The 19,577-nt window shown below is 36.5% G+C and overlaps 1 protein-coding gene across 1 annotated transcript in view; it reads right to left on the reverse strand.

The window, feature by feature from the left end:
- The window catches only part of ADAMTSL3 (ADAMTS like 3), a 351,345-nt gene that overhangs the window by 222,065 nt on the left and 109,703 nt on the right, over positions 1 to 19,577 (reverse strand). The window contains exon 4 of the mRNA XM_032593550.1: positions 291 to 336. Within this exon, the coding sequence (XP_032449441.1) occupies positions 291 to 336 (46 nt within the window). The remainder of the gene's footprint in view (positions 1 to 290; positions 337 to 19,577) is intronic.

The raw sequence follows: 19,577 nt of genomic DNA on the forward strand, positions 1-19,577 counted from the left end.
CCTAAAAGCACTTTGAACTTTGAAGGTGTTTTACAGGTATTAGGTATTGTTTCGATGAATTCAGAAATTATTAAATACTTGCCAAATAAGTTTATACATTTGAAATGGCCTCAAAAGGTAGTAGAAATGGAAAGCACGAGATATACAAAAATCTGTTGTCAATTAAAAAATACTTAAATTTTCCACAAAGGGTACCAAGAAGCCATTAGCTTTACAGTACACATTATAATATTCTAACTTAAAACATGAACTTATTTTATTGGATTATATATTTGTGTTATAGAACTTACATGGTTGCTGCACGTCTTGTATCGAATATTCTGCCCTTCGCAATTCCTAGAGGAAAAAAGGGGACAAAGAAATGATTTCATAGAAGTGGCAAGCAGCACAAAAGAAAAAAGGGAAGGGGAGGGGAGGGGAGGGGAGGGGAGGGGAGGGGAAGGGAAGGGAAGGGAGGGGAGGGGAGGGGAGGGGAGGGGAGGGAAGGGAGAAAAAGAGAGAAAAGGAAAGAAAAGGAAAGGAAAGAAAAGGAAGGAAAGGAAAGGAAAGGAAAGGAAAGGAAAGGAAAGGAAAGGAAAGGAAAGGAAAGGAAAGGAAAGGAAAGGAAAGAAGGATGGAGAAGGAAGGGAGGGAGGGAGGGAGGGAGGGAGGGAGGGGAGGGAGGAAGGAAGGAAGAACAATAAATACAAGGTGATACCGATAAAACTTTTATCGTTCGTGTCACCTCAGAGATTCAAAGTTTAAATTCTAAGAAATAACTTTCAGAAATCAGGAGGGCAAAAAAAGTCTCATGAAAGTGTCACTTTAAAGAGAGTGAATTCTTGAGCTGAATTAATGTAAATGAAATTACTTATGTGCAGTTTTTACTCTGGGATCCATAGGACCACTGAAACGAACGTGTGTGCATACTTGAACTACGGGTAGAAGCATTTGGGCACCATGCCCCTCACTCACTGAAGCAACCTCAGTCAGCTGCGCATTCCATGACCTCCTTCTCTAATCAATACGGTGATCTCGGCGAGAAATCTGCTTGAGGCGATGCGTCCACTTCTTATTTCGACTACTGGCCTTACTAAATGGATACTACGAAATAGGGTGGGGGGGGGGGGCTTTCTCGGGAAACCAGTACCGTAGGGTCTGAAGTCACATACAGGTTTGAGAATCCTCTAGAAAGGATCACCGCGTACCGTATCCTCCCCTCCAGCCACTGGTTCTAGAACTTTGCCACTCATTCTCTGAGCAGATTTTTCCTTGGATGTTTGAAGTTCCCTGTGGCAGGAACTTTCCCCAGTCAGTGCTCGCTGGTCTATAGTTTATATTAACTCCTTAAAAGTTATCCGATCCACTAATGGCACCTCTCCCAACTTTTCAATTACGTGTTTTTACCTTTGGTATTCCTGGCCAGTTCAATGGCAGATTTGCAGCAAAGAAAGCTAACCACAGGCTTCACTCATCACCTTGTGTTAAAAGTCAACTGATACTATCTCAATTGTTTTAAAATATTTAGCCCTAGAAGAAGAGAAATCTTTACCAAGTGGATCTGATTTTTTGCTGGTATGGCTTAAATAAGAGCCTATATGAAATGATTCACAATCTGTTTCAGCAATATACAATTCATGGCACACGCTGACGATTCTATTTTTATTGATTACAAAAAGAGTAAGTGAACACTAATAACATGCCAAGAAGTATAAAGGAGGATAATCGATCTTTCCAAATCCCATCACCAAGATTTACACTCTCCATATTTTGGCCTCCAATCATCCAGTATTTCTGCATGATTTACTGACAGATGTGAAAGCATACTACTAATTCAGCTTTGTATTAGTTTTGATCTAAGATAGCAAACATTCCTCCCGCTTTACTACTAATTCTTTGAAGAAATTCTTTTAATAACTACATAAAAGTCCATTATGCAGACATTACACTTTTTATAGTTTTGAATTTTAAATTTTCTTCACTGCGGTAAAATCCACATAACACAAATTTACGTCTTAACCATTTTTAGGTCTACAACTCGGCATTAAGTATATCCATATTGTAGTACAAACATTACCTTTCATAGTTATTTATGCTGCCTCCTTTTCCCCCCTGTAGTTTTTAAATTTACATACAGTGAAATTCACTTTGGGGGGGGCGGTGTACAATTTTATGAGGTTTTACAAATCTACCCTCCCCCTGACTCATGTGCTTTTCACGTAGTGATTATTTTGTATTTTATTATGTCTCCTGATTTTTGATCCCGCTTTTCACTTTTCCTTCCTTTGCCATCCTTCTCAAACTGCCCCTTCCCCACTTATGTCTCATATCATATTCATGTTCCTTTCTGTTGCATTTGCAGAATGTACCCCTCGTGGAAGTGAGAAGGCATATGGGAGGAAGTCTGGGGGTGAAAAAAATAAAAGCATCACAGCTGCCTCCGAAAGCATTATCTACATGATAGTTAAATTTCTGAACCTGAAGGCAGACAAGGTATCCGATTAGTTGCCCCTTTTTAATGTAATTCTCATGACTTTGGGATGAGAACACCTTCCCAGATGTTACTGTAAAAGGCTGATACAGTCTTGGCATTTTGTAACACTTCCTATATCCTTTTTTTGTGTGTCTTGTCATAGGTATATGGCTCTGAAATTTATTAAACCTTCAGTGAGGCTACATCAAACTTTAAATATTCAAGAAGCACCAACTGGGAGGCTGGCGGGAAAACAGTATTAGGGTGGAGAAGGCTCTCTCTTGGTCAAGGGGAAGTGACGCCATTCTCCTGGGAGACAACAGCTATGCCAGTGGACAAGGTCATGTACTTACATAACTTATTTCATTGTGCTTTTTATGTGTGGAAAAAAAGAAGAAAATAAATTACAGAAAAAGTAAAAGGGTAATTTAAAGTACTCTGTTTATTTTGGAAAGGCCCCGAATGAGGAAAGCAGCTAATAGATTAGGGAAGTGATAACCAAAACTTTTGAACCATGCTGACTTGGAACCCTAAAAAGCTTTTAATTCTCATTTCCAGAGAGCAGGAAAATGGCAAAGATACATTTTAAGAGAGTATCTGAATTGATCTAAATACTGATATACAAAAAATGTGAAAACTTAGGAAGCATGGAGTTTTCTCTAAAAGCGTTTTGGGACTTCAAAAAAATTATCCCAGATGCATTTTTCCCAACTGCTTGACTTCAGCCATCTAAATGAAAAACAAAATTACTTTTAGAAGAAGTTTAAAACTAAAAGGAAAGAGCCTATGAGGTGAAAACAGCTGATGATTGTGTCTCAGGTCTGCTGTGTGGCCCATATAGTCATGGTCCACACCCCACGGTCCCGATTATAAGCCTAGCATCCAGGAAGCATGAACTTGTACCCCAACTGGTGAGCCTGAAAACCTACATGTGAAACATCAGTGTATCTCCACTACAAATCCCACCACAACAGCAGCAAAATGGTATGGAAAGAGCATTTTACTGCATGAATTCTCAAAATATAAAGGACCATTCCGGATTCATCCTTCTCCAGCAACTTCTTACCAGGAAGTACTATGTACCAGGATGTGGATATAAAGATTCAGAGACACTATCTCTCAATTCCCCTAACACATCAGTAGTTATATATATATATATATTTTAACCCAGTAGTTTTATATATATATTTTTTAACTCAGTAGTTTTATTTATATATATATATATATATATTTTTTTTTTTTTTTTTTTTTTTAACCCAACCATCTGGCCAACATTTTTAATGTTCTACCTAGCTCACAGTAAACTCGCTGACTGGTCTCTATTGATGTGGCTTTGGTTACAATTTAGCATGAAAATGAATCACCACTTTATGAAACAGGCATAAAATGAAATGCAAGTTATTTTAAAGTTAAGGACACTGGAGTCCTAATTCCCCAAGCAGGAACCTGCCAGCTTATTCTGGAAATAATTCCTTTGGCCTGCAGCAACTGAGCTACAGAAATATTGCTTCCAAGTTTTTAATTTCATTCTAATTATTATATGCAAGAGCTAATGGTTATCAGGAGTATATGAAAATTCAAGAACATCATTTCACAATTATGTATTTTCTATCCATTACAACATTCATAACACCCTGAAATTGGAGATTTTTGAAGCCATAAATTTATGAATATATAAAAAACATATGTTGATTCCACATGAGGATACATTAAAAACATTAATAAAATTTCCCCGGAGTTTATAGCAGGATAATTTATTACATTCATTTGATGATATATTGACTCAAACACTAGTGTCTTAAAGACTGAGAAGCATGTGTCTGAAGAATAAAAATATATTAATTTTTTAAATAGTAGTTAACTTAAATCTGTGTTCCCCATGGCTGGCAGTTGACTAGAATATCAAGTTACAAATTTCTGCAAGACAGACATTCTGGCTGGGGCACGCTTTGCAGTGCAAAAGAAATGACTGTGTATTTAAATATAATCAAAGTCTGAAAAAAAAATTATCCACAAAAAATAAATGAGCAAAAGAGCCACATTCATCCCCTTCCCTAAATCATGAATTTCAATAAGTGCCCCGATAACAACAGAGGGCACCGAAATGCTTTCAAAAGCTTTGGGATGGCTTTTTGTTTGATTTTGTATGTAACCACCTCCATATTCCTTTTCCAAGAAAAACTGACCACAGAGCTCAATATTCATGAAGACTTAACAACTCTCTAAGGCTGTTCTAGGATAAAGAGACCTGATAAGCTTTCCAAGGGAAGGAGGTTTCCTTCTCAATCACCTCGGAGTACTTTCAAAACGACAGTAAAAGTTCTTAATATGTGAGTGGGTCACGAGTGATTAGTTTGATGCTGCCTGAAAGACGGGGAGCAGGGATGAGTGAACTAGTAACAAATCCGCTGCAAATTTAATTTTTATGCAGAGAAATAACGTTGCTGTCCCCAGTTCTTATGGAAGACACGGAATGAGTGGGTGTGCCATTGGCCTGGCCCCATACCAGGAACCAAGCTGGAACAGGACATATATTGCCATGCATTTATCTTATATTTAATTCTCTCATTTAATTTTTTTTATGTTTTTCTAAAGTTTGTTTGTTGTCTTTGTTTTTGTTGTTGTTTTAAGAGATAGAGGGAGGGGCAGACAGAGAGAGAAGCAGGCTCTGTGCCATCAGCACAGAGCCCGACATGGGGCTTGAACCCACAAACTCTGAGATCATGACCTGAGCCAAAATCAAGAGTTGGGTGCTTAACCAACTGAGTCACCCAGGCGCCCCCCATTTAATTTTTTTAATATTTGATGAGGATCTTTTCTAGCCTGACCTATTTTTTTCAAATTAGATGAGCTCAGGGAATAAACAAATGTGGAGATTCTCAGGCCTAAGAGCAAGTTTCAGAATACAGGTTAAGATTTGTGCATAAATAAACTAAAAAAAAAAACAAAACAAAACATTAAAATCCTTAAAAAAATGAAAAAAAATAAGCAAGTACCACTTTGGAGATGGGCACTCAAAACATAGTAGCAATATTTAGGGTTGAACTGTTTTGTGTTCTTACAAGTATTTTATTATGAAATGTTTTAAGCCCACAATAAAAGAATGATACAAACTCATACATACACCAGCAAGCTTCATCATTTCTGAAAGTGTTCTTCAGATTTATTTATCACTTATTTATCTATCTAATCTACCTATAGTAGGTATCTATCATCCATCCATCTTATCTATCTAATCTATCTATAGTAGGCATCTATCATCTATCTATCTATCTATCTATCTATCTATCTATCTATCTATCTACCTACCTACCTACCTACCTACCTACCTACCTACCTATCTTAGTTTAAAGTAGGCTTCATGCCCAGTGTGGAGCCCAATGAGGGACTTGAATTTACAACCCTGAGATCAAGACCTGAGCTGAGATCAAGAGTCAGACGCTCAGCTGACTGAGCCACCCAGGCGTCTCTCTGGATTTATTTTTGAGAAATCTATCATTACAAATACGGGGGATGCTCTCTGCCAATCCTCCTCAACCCTATTTCCCTGCTTCCCTCTGCAGAGACAACTAAGTAAATGGTATCACAGTGTGCATAATCTTCCACAGCTTGATTTTTAAAATTTTTATAGACACTATGTTTTTGAAAATATCCACGTGGATAGATGCAACTCTAATTTATTTGTTTTTATGGTTCCATAGTAACCCAATGTATAAATACACCACCATTAATTTATCAATTCTTTTTATTTTCTATTGATCAATTTTCCTAAAGTTTTTGAAGATTCTGCAATAAGCAATCTCACACAACCACCTTAGGCATATCTGCACGTATTTCTCTGGGATATATACCTGCGTGGGACCTCCCTGTTGTGGGCATTTACAGCTTCACTGCTACTAGATATTGACAAATTGCTCTTTAAAGTGAGAATACTAATTTTCACCCCAGTTTGTAGCACAAAAAGGTTCTAGCTTTTACATATCTAGGTCAATATTCGGCATTTTATTTTATTTTATCTTAATTTATTTTGAGAGAGAGAGAGAGAGCAAGCAGGGGAGGGACAAGAAGAGAGGGAGACAGAATCCCAAGCAGGCTCCACACTGTCAGCACAGAGTCCAATGCAGGGCTTGAACTCACAAACCATGAGATCATGACCTGAGCCAAACTCAAGAATCAGATGCTTAATCAATTAAAGCCACGTAGGCACCCCAATATTTGGCATTTAAAAACTTATAAAGTTTTTTCCCAATACGAAGAACATAAAATATCTCACTTTGTATTCTTTTGCATCTTTTTGGTAATGAGGTTAATTTTGTCATTTGTTTTTGACGATGCAGAATTTCCCATTCACACCCTTTCTTCATTTTTCTACAGCTTTGGTTTCGGTTTACTGTTAAGTAGAAGTTATTTAAATATTTCAGACACTAGTCCCTTATTGGCTATATTCACTGTCAAGAGCCTCCTACTCTAGGCTTTTCTTTTGGCTTATAGTACATTTTTATGATACAGAAGTGCTTGTGTAGTTTGCTTGAATTTATCAATATTTTCCTTTGTAATTTAAACTCTTTGTATCTTAATTAAGGAATAATTCACTACCCAGAGATCATAAAGACATTCTCTGGTATTTTCTTCTAAATATTTTCAAGCTTTGCTTTTCATACGTAGACTCTAACAAACCTAGAATGTATTTTTTATGTGCATTGACATTTTCTAATATTTTCCCTTTGTATATCAATAATCATAGGTGATCCCCATATATTGAATTTCCACCCTTTCTCCACAAATTTTTAATGCCAACTCTAATATATAGCAAACTTCCATATATGCATGTTTTTGTTTCTTGCATCTCCATTTTGCTATATTTCATTACATTTTGCTATTATTTGTGCCTCGGCTACTACTGTAGTTAAATATTTTAAATTTCAGTATCGGGGCAAGTTGCTCATTCTGTTGTTTGAAAAACTGTTTTCATTACCTTTGCATTTCCATTTGATTCTTTTTTTTTAATTTTTTAAACATTTATTCATTTTTGAGAAACAGAGTGCAAACAGAAGAGAGTCAGAGAGAGAGGTAGACACAGAATCCGAAGCAGACTCCAGGCTCCGAGTTGTCAGCACAGAGCCCGACACGGAGCTTGAACCCATGAACCACAAGATCATGACCTGGGCCGAAGTCAGACGCCCAACTGACTGAGCCACCCAGGCGCCCCTCCATTTGATTCTTAGAATTGGTATTACACTTAATTTAAAGATTAATTTTAGGAGGAAAGTTGGCATTTTTATGATGTGACTTTCTATTTATGAACATATTACATCTCACCATTTATTTAGATGAGATTTTAACTTTTTCAAAAAGGTCTTGTACATCTACTGAATATTTTACAAGGTACCTTATATTTTGTTAGTAGTATAAATGGCATCTTTTTGAAATTTTGCTTTCTTGGTTCTTGCTACTGTACAAGAATACAGTTGTTATGTGTACATTAATCTTGTTTCCAGTAATGGGACCCTTATTAGTCCTATTTTTTTAATGTGGAGATATTCTTAGATGTTCTCTTAGACAATCAGGTAGTCTCTGAATCATGAGAACTTTATTTCTTCCTTTCTAATTCTTATACTAATAAGTATTTCCAATACTTTGTATTTCTTTTTCTTGCCTTATTACACTGACTAGGACCTCAAATACAATAACAAATATAAACAATGACAGCCAAGCATCCTTATTTTATACCTAATATCAGAGAAAGCATAGTAACATTTTATTCGGAAGGAGGATATCTACCATAGACCAAAAGAGCACACCTCTATTTCTACTTTGCTAAATTTTTCTTCTCAATTATTAAAAAAGTTGCATGGATTTAGATAACTGTAATTTTTCTCTTACATCATCAATGCTGTGCTTGATGGTGCTTACTCATGGCAAATGTTTCCTTTTGTATTATGTATTTTAGGATTGCAAGCTAATCTTAAATAAGGGATCTACTGATAGGAATAGGAATCCCATATGGTCTGCCTTGGTGGTCTGTCCCTCCATATCTTTTACTACTGCTAGTAGCTTCATACTATCAAGGGTTACAAGACCACTTTTCACATTAATTTCTCACCTCAAAGCTTCCACAATAATATGGGATATATTCATTAATTCAATATACCCGATATATGTAAATCAATATACATGTACCTCAAACTCTTGGAAGAACAGGTCTATTGTTCCAAAGTGGAAACTTTTTTTAATTCAGTGTTAAAACAAGAATCTAAAATTCTCTATGCTGGTATATGGCTCCCCCTTTTTTTTTGCAGGGTTGGGGGGTCCTAGTCCATCTTTTTAGTAAACATATGGACTTCAAAAGTCCTGCCTTTATATTATGGTTGGAGTTCCTACACTGTGCCTCATATACACTCAAGACCTGATCTCTTGTGAAAATGAAGGAATTAAAACTCAACAGCCTGAGTTCTGGAGACCAACAGACCCCCTCTCCATTTTCCACATAGGCACAGAATCAGGTATGCACTGACTGGTCTGGCATTCAGTTACCTCTATGTTTTTTTTGGTTCTGTTGATTTCCTTTATTTCTTGTAGGTTCACCTTCACTTTTTCATTAAAACTTTTAATGTTATGTTTTTTTCAAATCCAAGTATGATTGACATACAACATTATATCAGTTTTGGGTATACAATAGAGCGATTCAACAATTCTATACATTACTCAATGCTTACCAGGAGGAGCACATTATCTATTTTACCCATTCCCCACTCTCCTCACTTCTGGCAACCACCAATTTGTTCTCTGTACTTAAGAGTCTGTTTTGTTTTGTTTTGTTTTTGTCTTTTTCCTCTGTCATGTTTCTTAAATTCCACACATGAATGAAATATTATGCTATTTGTCTTTCTCTGATGGACATATTTCACTTAGCATTATACCCTCCTGCTCCATCCATGCTGTTGAAAATGGCAAGATTTCATTCTTTTTTATGGTTGAGTACTATTCTATTTTTATATGTACCGCATCTTTTTTAGCCACTCATCTATAGACGGACACTTGGGTGGCTTCCATATCTTAGCTATTATAAGTAATGCTGAAACAAACAGAGGAGTATTTTTAGTGTTTTCATTTTCTTTGGGTAAATCACCCAGTATGGAATTACTGGATCATATGGTAATTCTATTTTTAATTTTTTTGAGGAACATCCACACTGTTTTCTACAGTAACTGCACAGTTAGCATTCCACATCAGCCATAGAAATATTTTTCTAGATATGTCTCCTCTGGAAAGAGAAACAAAAGCAAAACTAAACTCCTGGGACCGCAAAAAAATTAAAAGCTTTTGCAAAGGAAACCATCAACAAAAAACAAAAAGGGTATCTATTTAATAAGAGAACATATTTGCAAATGATATACTCAAGAAGAGGCTTATTCCAAAAATATATAAAGAGCTTACACAACTCAATACCAAAAAAAGAAATAATCCAATTAAAAATTGGCAGAGGACCTGAATAGACATTTTTCTAGAGAAGACACACAGATGGCTGACACATTGAATAGATGCTCAACACGACTAATCATGAGGGGAATGCAAATTAAAACCACAATGAGATATCGCTCTACACCTGTCAGGATGGCTGAAATCAAAACACAAGTAGTAACAAGTGTTGGCGAGGATGTGGAGAAAAAGGAAACTTCAAGCACTGTTGGTGAGAAGGCTTTATTTTTTAAAGCAGTTTTAGGTTCACAGCAAAATTGAGGGGAAGGTTCAGAGAGGTCCCATACTCATCTCTCTGCCCCTACATAAGCATAGCTTCCCGAATATCAACATCCCCAACCAGAGTGGTACCTTCTTTACAACTGATGAATCTACAGTGACACATTATAATCACCCGAAGTCCATAGGTTATGTTATGGTTAATTCTTGAGGTTTATCCAGTAGGTTTAGGTTTGAACATAAGTATATCAACATGTATCCATCATTATGGCATCACAGAGAACATTTTCACTGCCATAAAAATCCTCTGTGCCTTGCCAATCCATCCCTTCCCCACCCCCAACACCTGACAACCACAGTCTCCATAGTTTAGCCTTTTCCACAATGTCATACAGTTAGAACCACAGTATGAAGCCTTCCAGATTGGCTGCTTGCACTTAGGAGTATGCATTTAAGGTTCCTACATGTCTTTCCATGGCTTAATAGCCCATTTCTTTTTAGCAATAAATGACATTCCATTGTCTGGATGGACCACAGTTTGTTTATCCATTCCTCTCCTGGAGAGCATTTTGGTTGCTTCCACGTTTTGGTAATTATGAATAAAGCTGCTACAGACATCCGTGTGCAGGTTTTTGAGTACCTATCAGATTTCAACTCTTTTGGTAAATACCAAGGAGTACAACTTCTGGCTAGAGTGATAAAAGTATGTCTAGTTTTGCAAGAAACTGCTAAACCACCTTCAAAGGTGGCTGCACCATTTTGCATTCCCACCAGCCACCGTGTTGTTCCTGTTGTCCCACATCCTCGCCAGCGTGTGGTGTTGTCAGTGTTTCAGATTTTAGCCACCTAAAGATGTGTAGTGGTGATTCACTGTTGCTTAATTTGCATTTCTCTGATGACATACGATGGGTGGTATTTTTCCATGTTTATTTGCCATCTGTATATCTTCTTTGGTGCAGTGCCTGTTAAGGAATTTGGCCCATTTTTCAATTAGGTTGTCCATTTTCTTATCATTGAAGAAAATCTTTTTACAGATCTTAGTATATTTCTTTTTCAGATGTGTCTTTTGCAAATATTTTCTCCCAGTCTGAGGTTTCCCTTCTCATTCTCTTGGCATTGTCTTTTGCAGAGCAGAATGTTTTAATTTCAATTGAAGTGCCTATGGTAGTGTATCTAAAGTCATTGTCATTGCCATACTGACGGTCATCCTTATATTCTCCTATGCTATCTTCTAGAATATAGTTCTGTGTTATATTTACGTATATGATGATCCATTTTGAGTTAACTTTTATGAATGATGCAAATATGTATCTAAATTCTGGTTTTTTTGTATGAAAATGTCCAGTCGTTTCACACCATATTTTGAAGAGACTATCTTTGCTCCATTGTACTGCCTTTGCTCCTTTGTCAAAGATCACTTAACTATATGTATGTGGATCTATTTCTGGGCTCTCTATCCTGTTCCACTGATCTATTTAATATTCTTTCACCAACACCATATTGTCTTGATTATGGCAGCTTTATAGTAAATCTAGACATCAGATAGTGTCAATCCTCCGACACTGTCCTTCTCCTTCAACATTTTGTTGGCTATTCTGGGTCTGCCTCTCCACATACATTTTAAAATCAGTTTGTCAATATCTTACAAAATAACTTGCTGGGATTCTGATTGGGATTGCACTGAATCTATAGACCAGGTTGGGAGGAACTGACATCTTCACATTATTAAGTCTTTCTATCCATGAACATGGAATAACTCTTCATTCGGTTTTATTATTTTTTTAAAAGATTTATATTCTATTTTACCTGGCATTTCTAGGAGTTTTTTTTTTCTAACTAAATTAAATCTTTTATTTAAAAATAAGTGTAAATCACATGCATTTGTAAGAAATAATGAAAAGAGATCCCACGTACAGTTGACCTTATTTCCCTCGATGTTAACATCTTGCAAAAGTATAGAACAATAACATAATCAGGATACTGACATTTATACAGTCAAAATATAGAACATTTGTTTTACCACAAGGATCCTTCAAGTTGTCTTTTATAACTGTAGTACTTTCTTTCTTCTCATGTTTACCTCCTCCTTAATACCTGGCAACTACTAATCTGTTCTCCGTTTCTATTTGTTGTTGTTATTGTTGTTATTTTAAGAATACTACATGGTTTGCAACATTTGGAGAATGGCTTTTTTACCTCAGCAATTTCTGTGTTAATTCATTCTGGTTGTCGCATGTATCACTGGCTCATTTGTTTTTATTGCTGCATAGTATTCCACAGTATGAAAGCACCCCACTCTAACTATTCACTCACTGAAGGGCATCTGAGTTATTTCCTCTTTTTGGATGAGTAAAGCTGCTATAAATATTCATGTACAAGTTTTTGTGTGAACACAGTATTCACTTCTCTGCTAAAAATGCCCAGGAGTACTCCTGATGGGTTGTATGTTTACTTTTTAAAGAAACTGTTTTTCACAGTGACTATACCATTTTATTTTCCCATCACCAATGTATCAGTGATATGGTTTCTCTGTATCCTTGTCAGCATCTAAAGATGTCACTATTTTTCTTAGCCAAGCTACGTATGTAATGATATCTCATTGTGGTTTTAATTTGCATTTCCCTAATAGACAGTGATGGTAAGCATCTTTTCATGTCCTTATTTGCTATACATGCATCCTCTTTGGTGAAACATCTGTTTATGTCTTTGCTCATTTTATAATTGGATTGTGTGTTTTTTTAATCATTGATTTTTAAGATTTCTTAAGTTAGATTACTAGTCCTTTGGTCAGATAGGTGGTTTGCAAATATTTTCTCTCACTGATCTGTATGTTTATCCCTCTGACAATATCACAGCTTTAATTAGTAGCTATATAATAAGACTTTACATCAGGTGGACTGAATCCTCCTACTCTGTTGTTTTTTTTTTTTCCTCCAAAATTGTTGTAGCTATTCCAGGGCCTATGCCTTCCCATATAAATTTTAGAATAATGTTGTTTTGGACTAATTATTTTAGAATAATCTACAAAAAATGCTCCTAGAATTTTGAGAGAAATTAGGTTAAACCTGTAAATCAATCTGGGGAGAACTGACATCTTTCCTATGTTGAATCTTCCAACCCATGAACATAAACTCTCCATTAGTTTAGATCTTTGGTTTCTTTCCTCAGAACTCTGCAGTGCTCAGCATACAAGTCCTGTACATATTCTGTTAGATTTACAACTAAGCATTTAACTTTTTTTTTGAGTGATTGTAAATAGTATTATATTTTTCATTTCACTTTTTATGTACTCATCACTAACAAGAAAAATAAAATAGATTATTGTATGTTTATTTGGCATCCTCTGACCTTGACAAACTCACTTTTTTAGTTCTAGGAATTATTTTGTAGATTCCTTGAGATTTTCTACATAGACAAATAAGAACAGTTTCATTTTCTTCTTTTGGACTGATAAGTCTTTTATTTTCTTCCCTTATTGTACTGGGTTGAACCAGAGGGGTGAAAATAGACTCTCTTGCCTTATTCTTGATCTTAGAGAGTCTTTTACCATCAATCATAATATACAGTATTAAGTATAATTTTTAGATACTTTTTTATCAAGTTGAGGAAGCCCCCTCCATTCCTATTTTTCTGAGAGTTCCTTATCATGAACTGGTGTTGACTTTTATCAAATACTTTTTCTGCATCAACTGATATGCTTCTATGAAGTTTTTCTTCTTTTTAAAAAAAAATTTTAACGTTCATTTATTTTTGAGAGAGAGAGAGAAAGAGAGAGAGAGAGCAGGGGAGGGGTAGAGAGAGTGAGGGAAACAGAATCTGAAGCAGGCTCCAGACTCTGAGCTGTCAGCACAGAGCCTGACATGGGGCTCAAACCCATGAACCATGAGATTGTGACCTGAGCCAAAGTCAGATGCTTAACCGACTGAACCACCTAGGCACCTTGAATGTTTCTTCATTAGCTTGATAACTAAGTTGGTTACAATGACTGACTTTCAAATACTGAACCAGCCATACATCCCTGAAATTAACCCCACTTGGTCATAGTGTATAATTTTTTTTATACATTTCTAAATATTATTTGATAGTATTTTGTTAATAATTTTTACACCTATATTTATGTGGAATATTGGTCTGTAGCTTTATTTTTTTGTATCGTCTTTACCTGGTTTTGATATCAGAGTGATACTATATTCATAAAATGAATTGGGAGGTATTCTCTCCTCTTCTGTTTTCTGGAAAAAAAATGTGTGGAATTGGTGTAAATTCCTCTTAAACACTTGGTAGAATTCATCAGTGAAACAATCTTGGCCTGGAGACTGTTTGGGGGTACATAGTTTTTACATTATGAATTCAATTTCCATAATAGCTATGGAGCTACATATTCCTTCATATTAAGGATATGTTTGGATTTCACAGACTGAAGAAAGAAAATCCAAAGACAGCAGTGGGGAATTTTTAAAAGCGATTCAATTTGCTCTGCAGAATTCACAAAAGGCTCCAGAAAAGGCACATCAGATATTTCTGGAAGTGGGATAAAGTTGGGGCCAAAAACAGTAAAACTCGTTGAAAGTCTGCCCAAGGAGCAGTTAGACTCCCAGCTCTCCTTCCTTACTTTGGCAAAATGCTGCATGTTATTATCTAAAGGCAGTAAAACAAAAAGTTTTCCAGACTGAGAGATAACTGGGTTCAATTAAGGGCAAAGGTAACCATACTGAAAACAAGGATTAAACTTAAAAATTCATCTATTTAGTACTAAGACCATAGTTTTCAGCTCCACTGGTTTCCAGACTATTGGAATCAAGAGATCCCTGTCTGGGGGCATCTGGGTGGCTCAGCCAGTTAAGGGTCCAACTCTTGGTTTTGGCTCAGGTCACGATCTCATTATTCATGAGATAAAGCCCCATATCAGGCTCTGTGCTAACAGCTTGGGATTCATGATCTCTCTCTCTCTCTCTCAAAATAATAAACATTTTTAAAAAAGATCCTTATCTGACAAGACAGACCAGCCCAAAATAAAACACCTAGAGCATCATTAGGTAATAAGATAGATTAGCCACACCCCCTACAATCAAGCTCACAATTATTTTTCTTAAATATGAACAAATAAGGATCACCGGAAATCTTACAAAAGTCTCTAACATGAACCACAATGACATACATGAAATAGAAAACAGTGATTTGGAAGGAACTAAGGCTATGTGAGAAGAAAACTTTGTCCTCAAAAAGTCTATTTATATACTCAGAAATAAAAGAAAATATATTGCATCTGGAAATCAGGGACAGAATGCTATATTCTTTTTAACTCGAGGAACAAAAAATATCTCAGAAAAAGAAAACAGAGAGAGAATATGTGTGTGTATACATATATATGTATATATATATAATATAGAACATATATTCTATATATAATATATAGAATATTCTAGAATATATATATATACGTGTGTGTGTGTGTGTGTATATATATATATATATATATACACATTTATATATACACACACATATACATATACATTTAGAATACTTGTCAAGCTGGAAAATAAGTTTAGGTAAATTTCCCAGAAAATAGGGCAAATGAACAAAGAGAAGAAAATAAAAAATCTAATATCTGAATAATAGGAGTTTCAACAAGAGAGAACAGAAAAAAATGAAGAGGAGAAATCATCAAAGAAATAATTCAAGACTGAAAGGAATAAATTTTCATAGTGAAAGAATCCAAGGTGAGTACATACAACGGACCAAAACAGACCCACATCAAGATACAGCATGATAACATTTCAGAGAACTAGGAGACAAATGCTTCTCTACACATCCAGAGAGGAGGAAAAAAGAACAGGAAATCAGAATGCCTTCGGATGTCACAATATCACCACTGTATATTGGAAGACGGTGAAGCAATGCCTTCAAGTTTCTAAGGGAAAATAATTTTTATATAATCCTATTTCTCGAAAATCATCCTTCAACTTTGAGAGTAAAATAAAGACATTTTCAAATATCCAGGGAGCTCCTGAAAAATGTACTAATTAAAAAGAAGGAGGAAGTTAAGGGGGAAAAAAGAGAGAGAAAAAGAGAGAGAAGTGATGGGGGAACAGGAGATCTAACCCAGGAGAGAGGTAGATGGCGTTCCCGGGATGACAGTACGATGAAACGCAGGACACCCTGAGCTCCTAGCTATAGAGGCAACTAGCTCAGCTTAAAAAGCTGTTAGGAACTCTCCAGGAGGGAAATCCAAGAGAAAGAAGATGAAGGAGAATGAAAATTAGAAAAATGAGTGAAAATCCGAATAACTATTTTTTTTTAATTAGTGATAAAAATGTACAAAACTAAGAAAACAAATGAGCCAATTTTGGATTCTAGAGAAAAGAAAAATACACTCTGGAAAGGAAAAATAGTCATACTATTTTACATCACTCAGCTGTGAGTAGTAGAAAGATCACAGTTGTAATAATTTACTTTATTTAGCGTTTTTTTGGGTTTTTTTTTCTTTGAGAGACAGAGAGAGTGTGAGCAAGGGAGGGGCAGAGACAGAGAGAGACACACACACACACACACACACACACACACACACACACACACAGAATCCGAAGCAGGCTCCAGGCTCTGAGCTGTCAGTTCTGAGCCTGTTGCAGAGCTTGAACCCATGAACTGTGAGATCATGACCTGAGCTGAAGTCAGACGCTCAACCGACTGAGCCACCCAGGTGCCCCCATAAGTTGTAATAATTTAAACCCTGAACAGTGGTCTAGCCAAAGATGCACATGACACTGAGACGAGGAACTAAAAGAGAGTATTTGCACGTGTGTGTGTGCATGCGAACGTACGTACATGCACAGTCCGGGAACAAGAAATGTGAAACATTGCTAAATTCCGCATCTTCTGAAATAAGAAGCTAAGAGATAATGCCCACAACTGAACAATCAAGAAGTTGCAAAAGAAGCGTTAGGAATTGAGAATAAATATAAAAATAATCAGCCGCCCCTGGGGAATCAAACAATGGCAGGAAGGGGATCAGGAGATTGTTGCTTTTCACCTCAAGCCTAGATGAGCTATTTGGCTGTTTAAACTATATTCCTGTACATCTCTGAAAAAATAAATAAACATGTATAAGCTTTTTTACAAATCTCACTGTAAAAAGTCCATATTCCCCAACACAGCTGTCAATATTCTTCACCAAATGAACCACGCTTCCCCATCCCACAGACCTGCACTATAGTCAAACAGGCTTTTTTCTAAATCAGCCCTGGGATTTATTAATTCAGTTATTTATTTGTAAAATAAAATTTACTAAATTTCCAATATATGTCAGCAGTAACACGGAACATAAAGTAAAGGGCTGAAAGAAACAATCCACACCACTTCAGTTTAGTCTCGACTGTGGAGAACAGAAAAATAAAACAACACGGTGGAAGAAACACTCTCATAAAAACACTCACAAGATCCCAAGGAAGCACAGAAGAGGTGCACATAACCCAGGAAAGGGTAGGGATTGCCAACGAATGCTTAACGGAAGAAACGAGGATTCAAAGGCGTTTTCAAGGTCGGCTATGTGTCAACCAGGAAAAGGAGAAAAAGATGCTTTAGTCAGAAAGAAGGAGCATTGACCAAAAAAATCAAAAAAGTTGATAGTGAGCTCACATTCACCCACCCATTCAGTTAGCGCTGTTTGGGTCCCAATATTATGTCAGATACTACGTTAGGCGTTGGAGTGGGGAAGTGTTTGACCCTTCCCTAAAAGGAATCCTTTTTGCCAACAATTTAAAAGGCACAAAAGACAAACATCAAAGCTACAACAAGGCATCAAAATAGACTTCCTAAATGAGGATGACCCTGAACACTAAGTATGAACTAGCCAGATATCATACTTAAAAAAAAGACAAAAGTCTGCCTGATGCGATGCAAGTGATTAAGGCAACTGATACACAAAAGGACCAGGTTTAATGTGAAGGAAAGAATGTAAGGTAAGAAATATGCCACAGGAGCATTTTAAAACTTCATTAGAAGTCAACAGATCTCTGTCTCTCTCTCTCTGTCTCTCTCTGTGTCTCTGTCTGTCTCTGTCTCTGTCTCCGTCTCTCTCTCCCTCTCTCTCTCACACACACACACACACACACACACACGCACACACACACACACACACAAATTCAAGTGGCAAGGATCTTGAAAAATCGCTCTCAAATATACAGAAAAAGAAAAAAGTGGGGCACCTGCGTGGCTTAGTTAAGCGGCCGACTTCAGCTCAGGTCACGATCTCGCGGTCCGTGAGTTCGAGCCCCACGTCGGGCTCTGTGCTGACAGCTCAGAGCCTGGAGCCTGCTTCAGATTCTGTGTCTCCCCCTCTCTCTGCCCTTCCCCTGCTCATGCTCTGTCTCTCTGTCTCTGTCTCTGTCTTTTTCTCTCTCTCTCTCAAAAATAAACATTAAAAATTTTTTTTAAAGAAAAAAGCAATGAAAAGTGATTGGTGAGAATGCAATAAAAGTGGAACACAGACAGAAACAACTGATGGTCATGAGGGCCAGGACAAAGGGGCAAGAACCAACAGTGAATGATATAATAGAAGAAAAATTTTCCTCCAATAAATAAGGATGAAAATCTGCACAAGTAGCTATTATGTGCCAAGGAGAAATGAATTTCAAAAGAGTGAGAGCTAGACACAATCTTATAAAATTCTTGACTTTATGAAGGAAAAAAAAAAAAACCCTAAGTCTTTTCTAGGCTGCCAAACAGAACAAATAGGTTATCTACAAAGACCAACAACAACAAAAACAACCAAGCTGGCCTGAGGGGTCTATGAGCAGCAACACGGACACCAAACATTATAGAAAAAGAACTCTGGGCCTTGAGAAGGGAAATTTGTGTCTTGGGTATTTTATACCCAAATAAGCCATTCACTGTTTATGTGTGAAAGCAGGAAAAAGACATTTTCAGATACATCAGGACTCGTAAAGTATAAGACCCACAGCTTTGTCCCGAAATTAAAAAGGCTATAAAGCCCTGTTGCTTGAAGTGTGGTCTATGGACAAGCAGCATTGACATCGCCTGGGAATTTGTTAGAAATGAAAGCTCTTGGGCCCCACTCCAGACCTACTGAATCAAAGTTTATATTTTAACAAGATCCCTAGGTGATTCATATGCACATTAAAATTCCAGAGGCACTGCTCAAAACACATCCCTGCCAACAAAGTGATGATTCAAAATGAAGAAACTACAAAGACGGATAATGAGCACTGAAATAATGTACGCACGCACACACAATTAAGTTTCAACAAAGGTCTGAAATATGATCATAAAAGAAAAGATATAAAGCAAAATACTGGTGCCAATACACTGAAATGTAAAATCTCAAATAATAACAACAAAACCCAAGAGGTGGAAGTGAAGAGGAAAAGCATAAAATATTCATCGTCTGTACAGGGAGAAATCAGAAAAA

Source organism: Lynx canadensis, chromosome B3 (assembly GCF_007474595.2).
Source record: "Lynx canadensis isolate LIC74 chromosome B3, mLynCan4.pri.v2, whole genome shotgun sequence".
NCBI lineage: Eukaryota > Metazoa > Chordata > Mammalia > Carnivora > Felidae > Lynx > Lynx canadensis.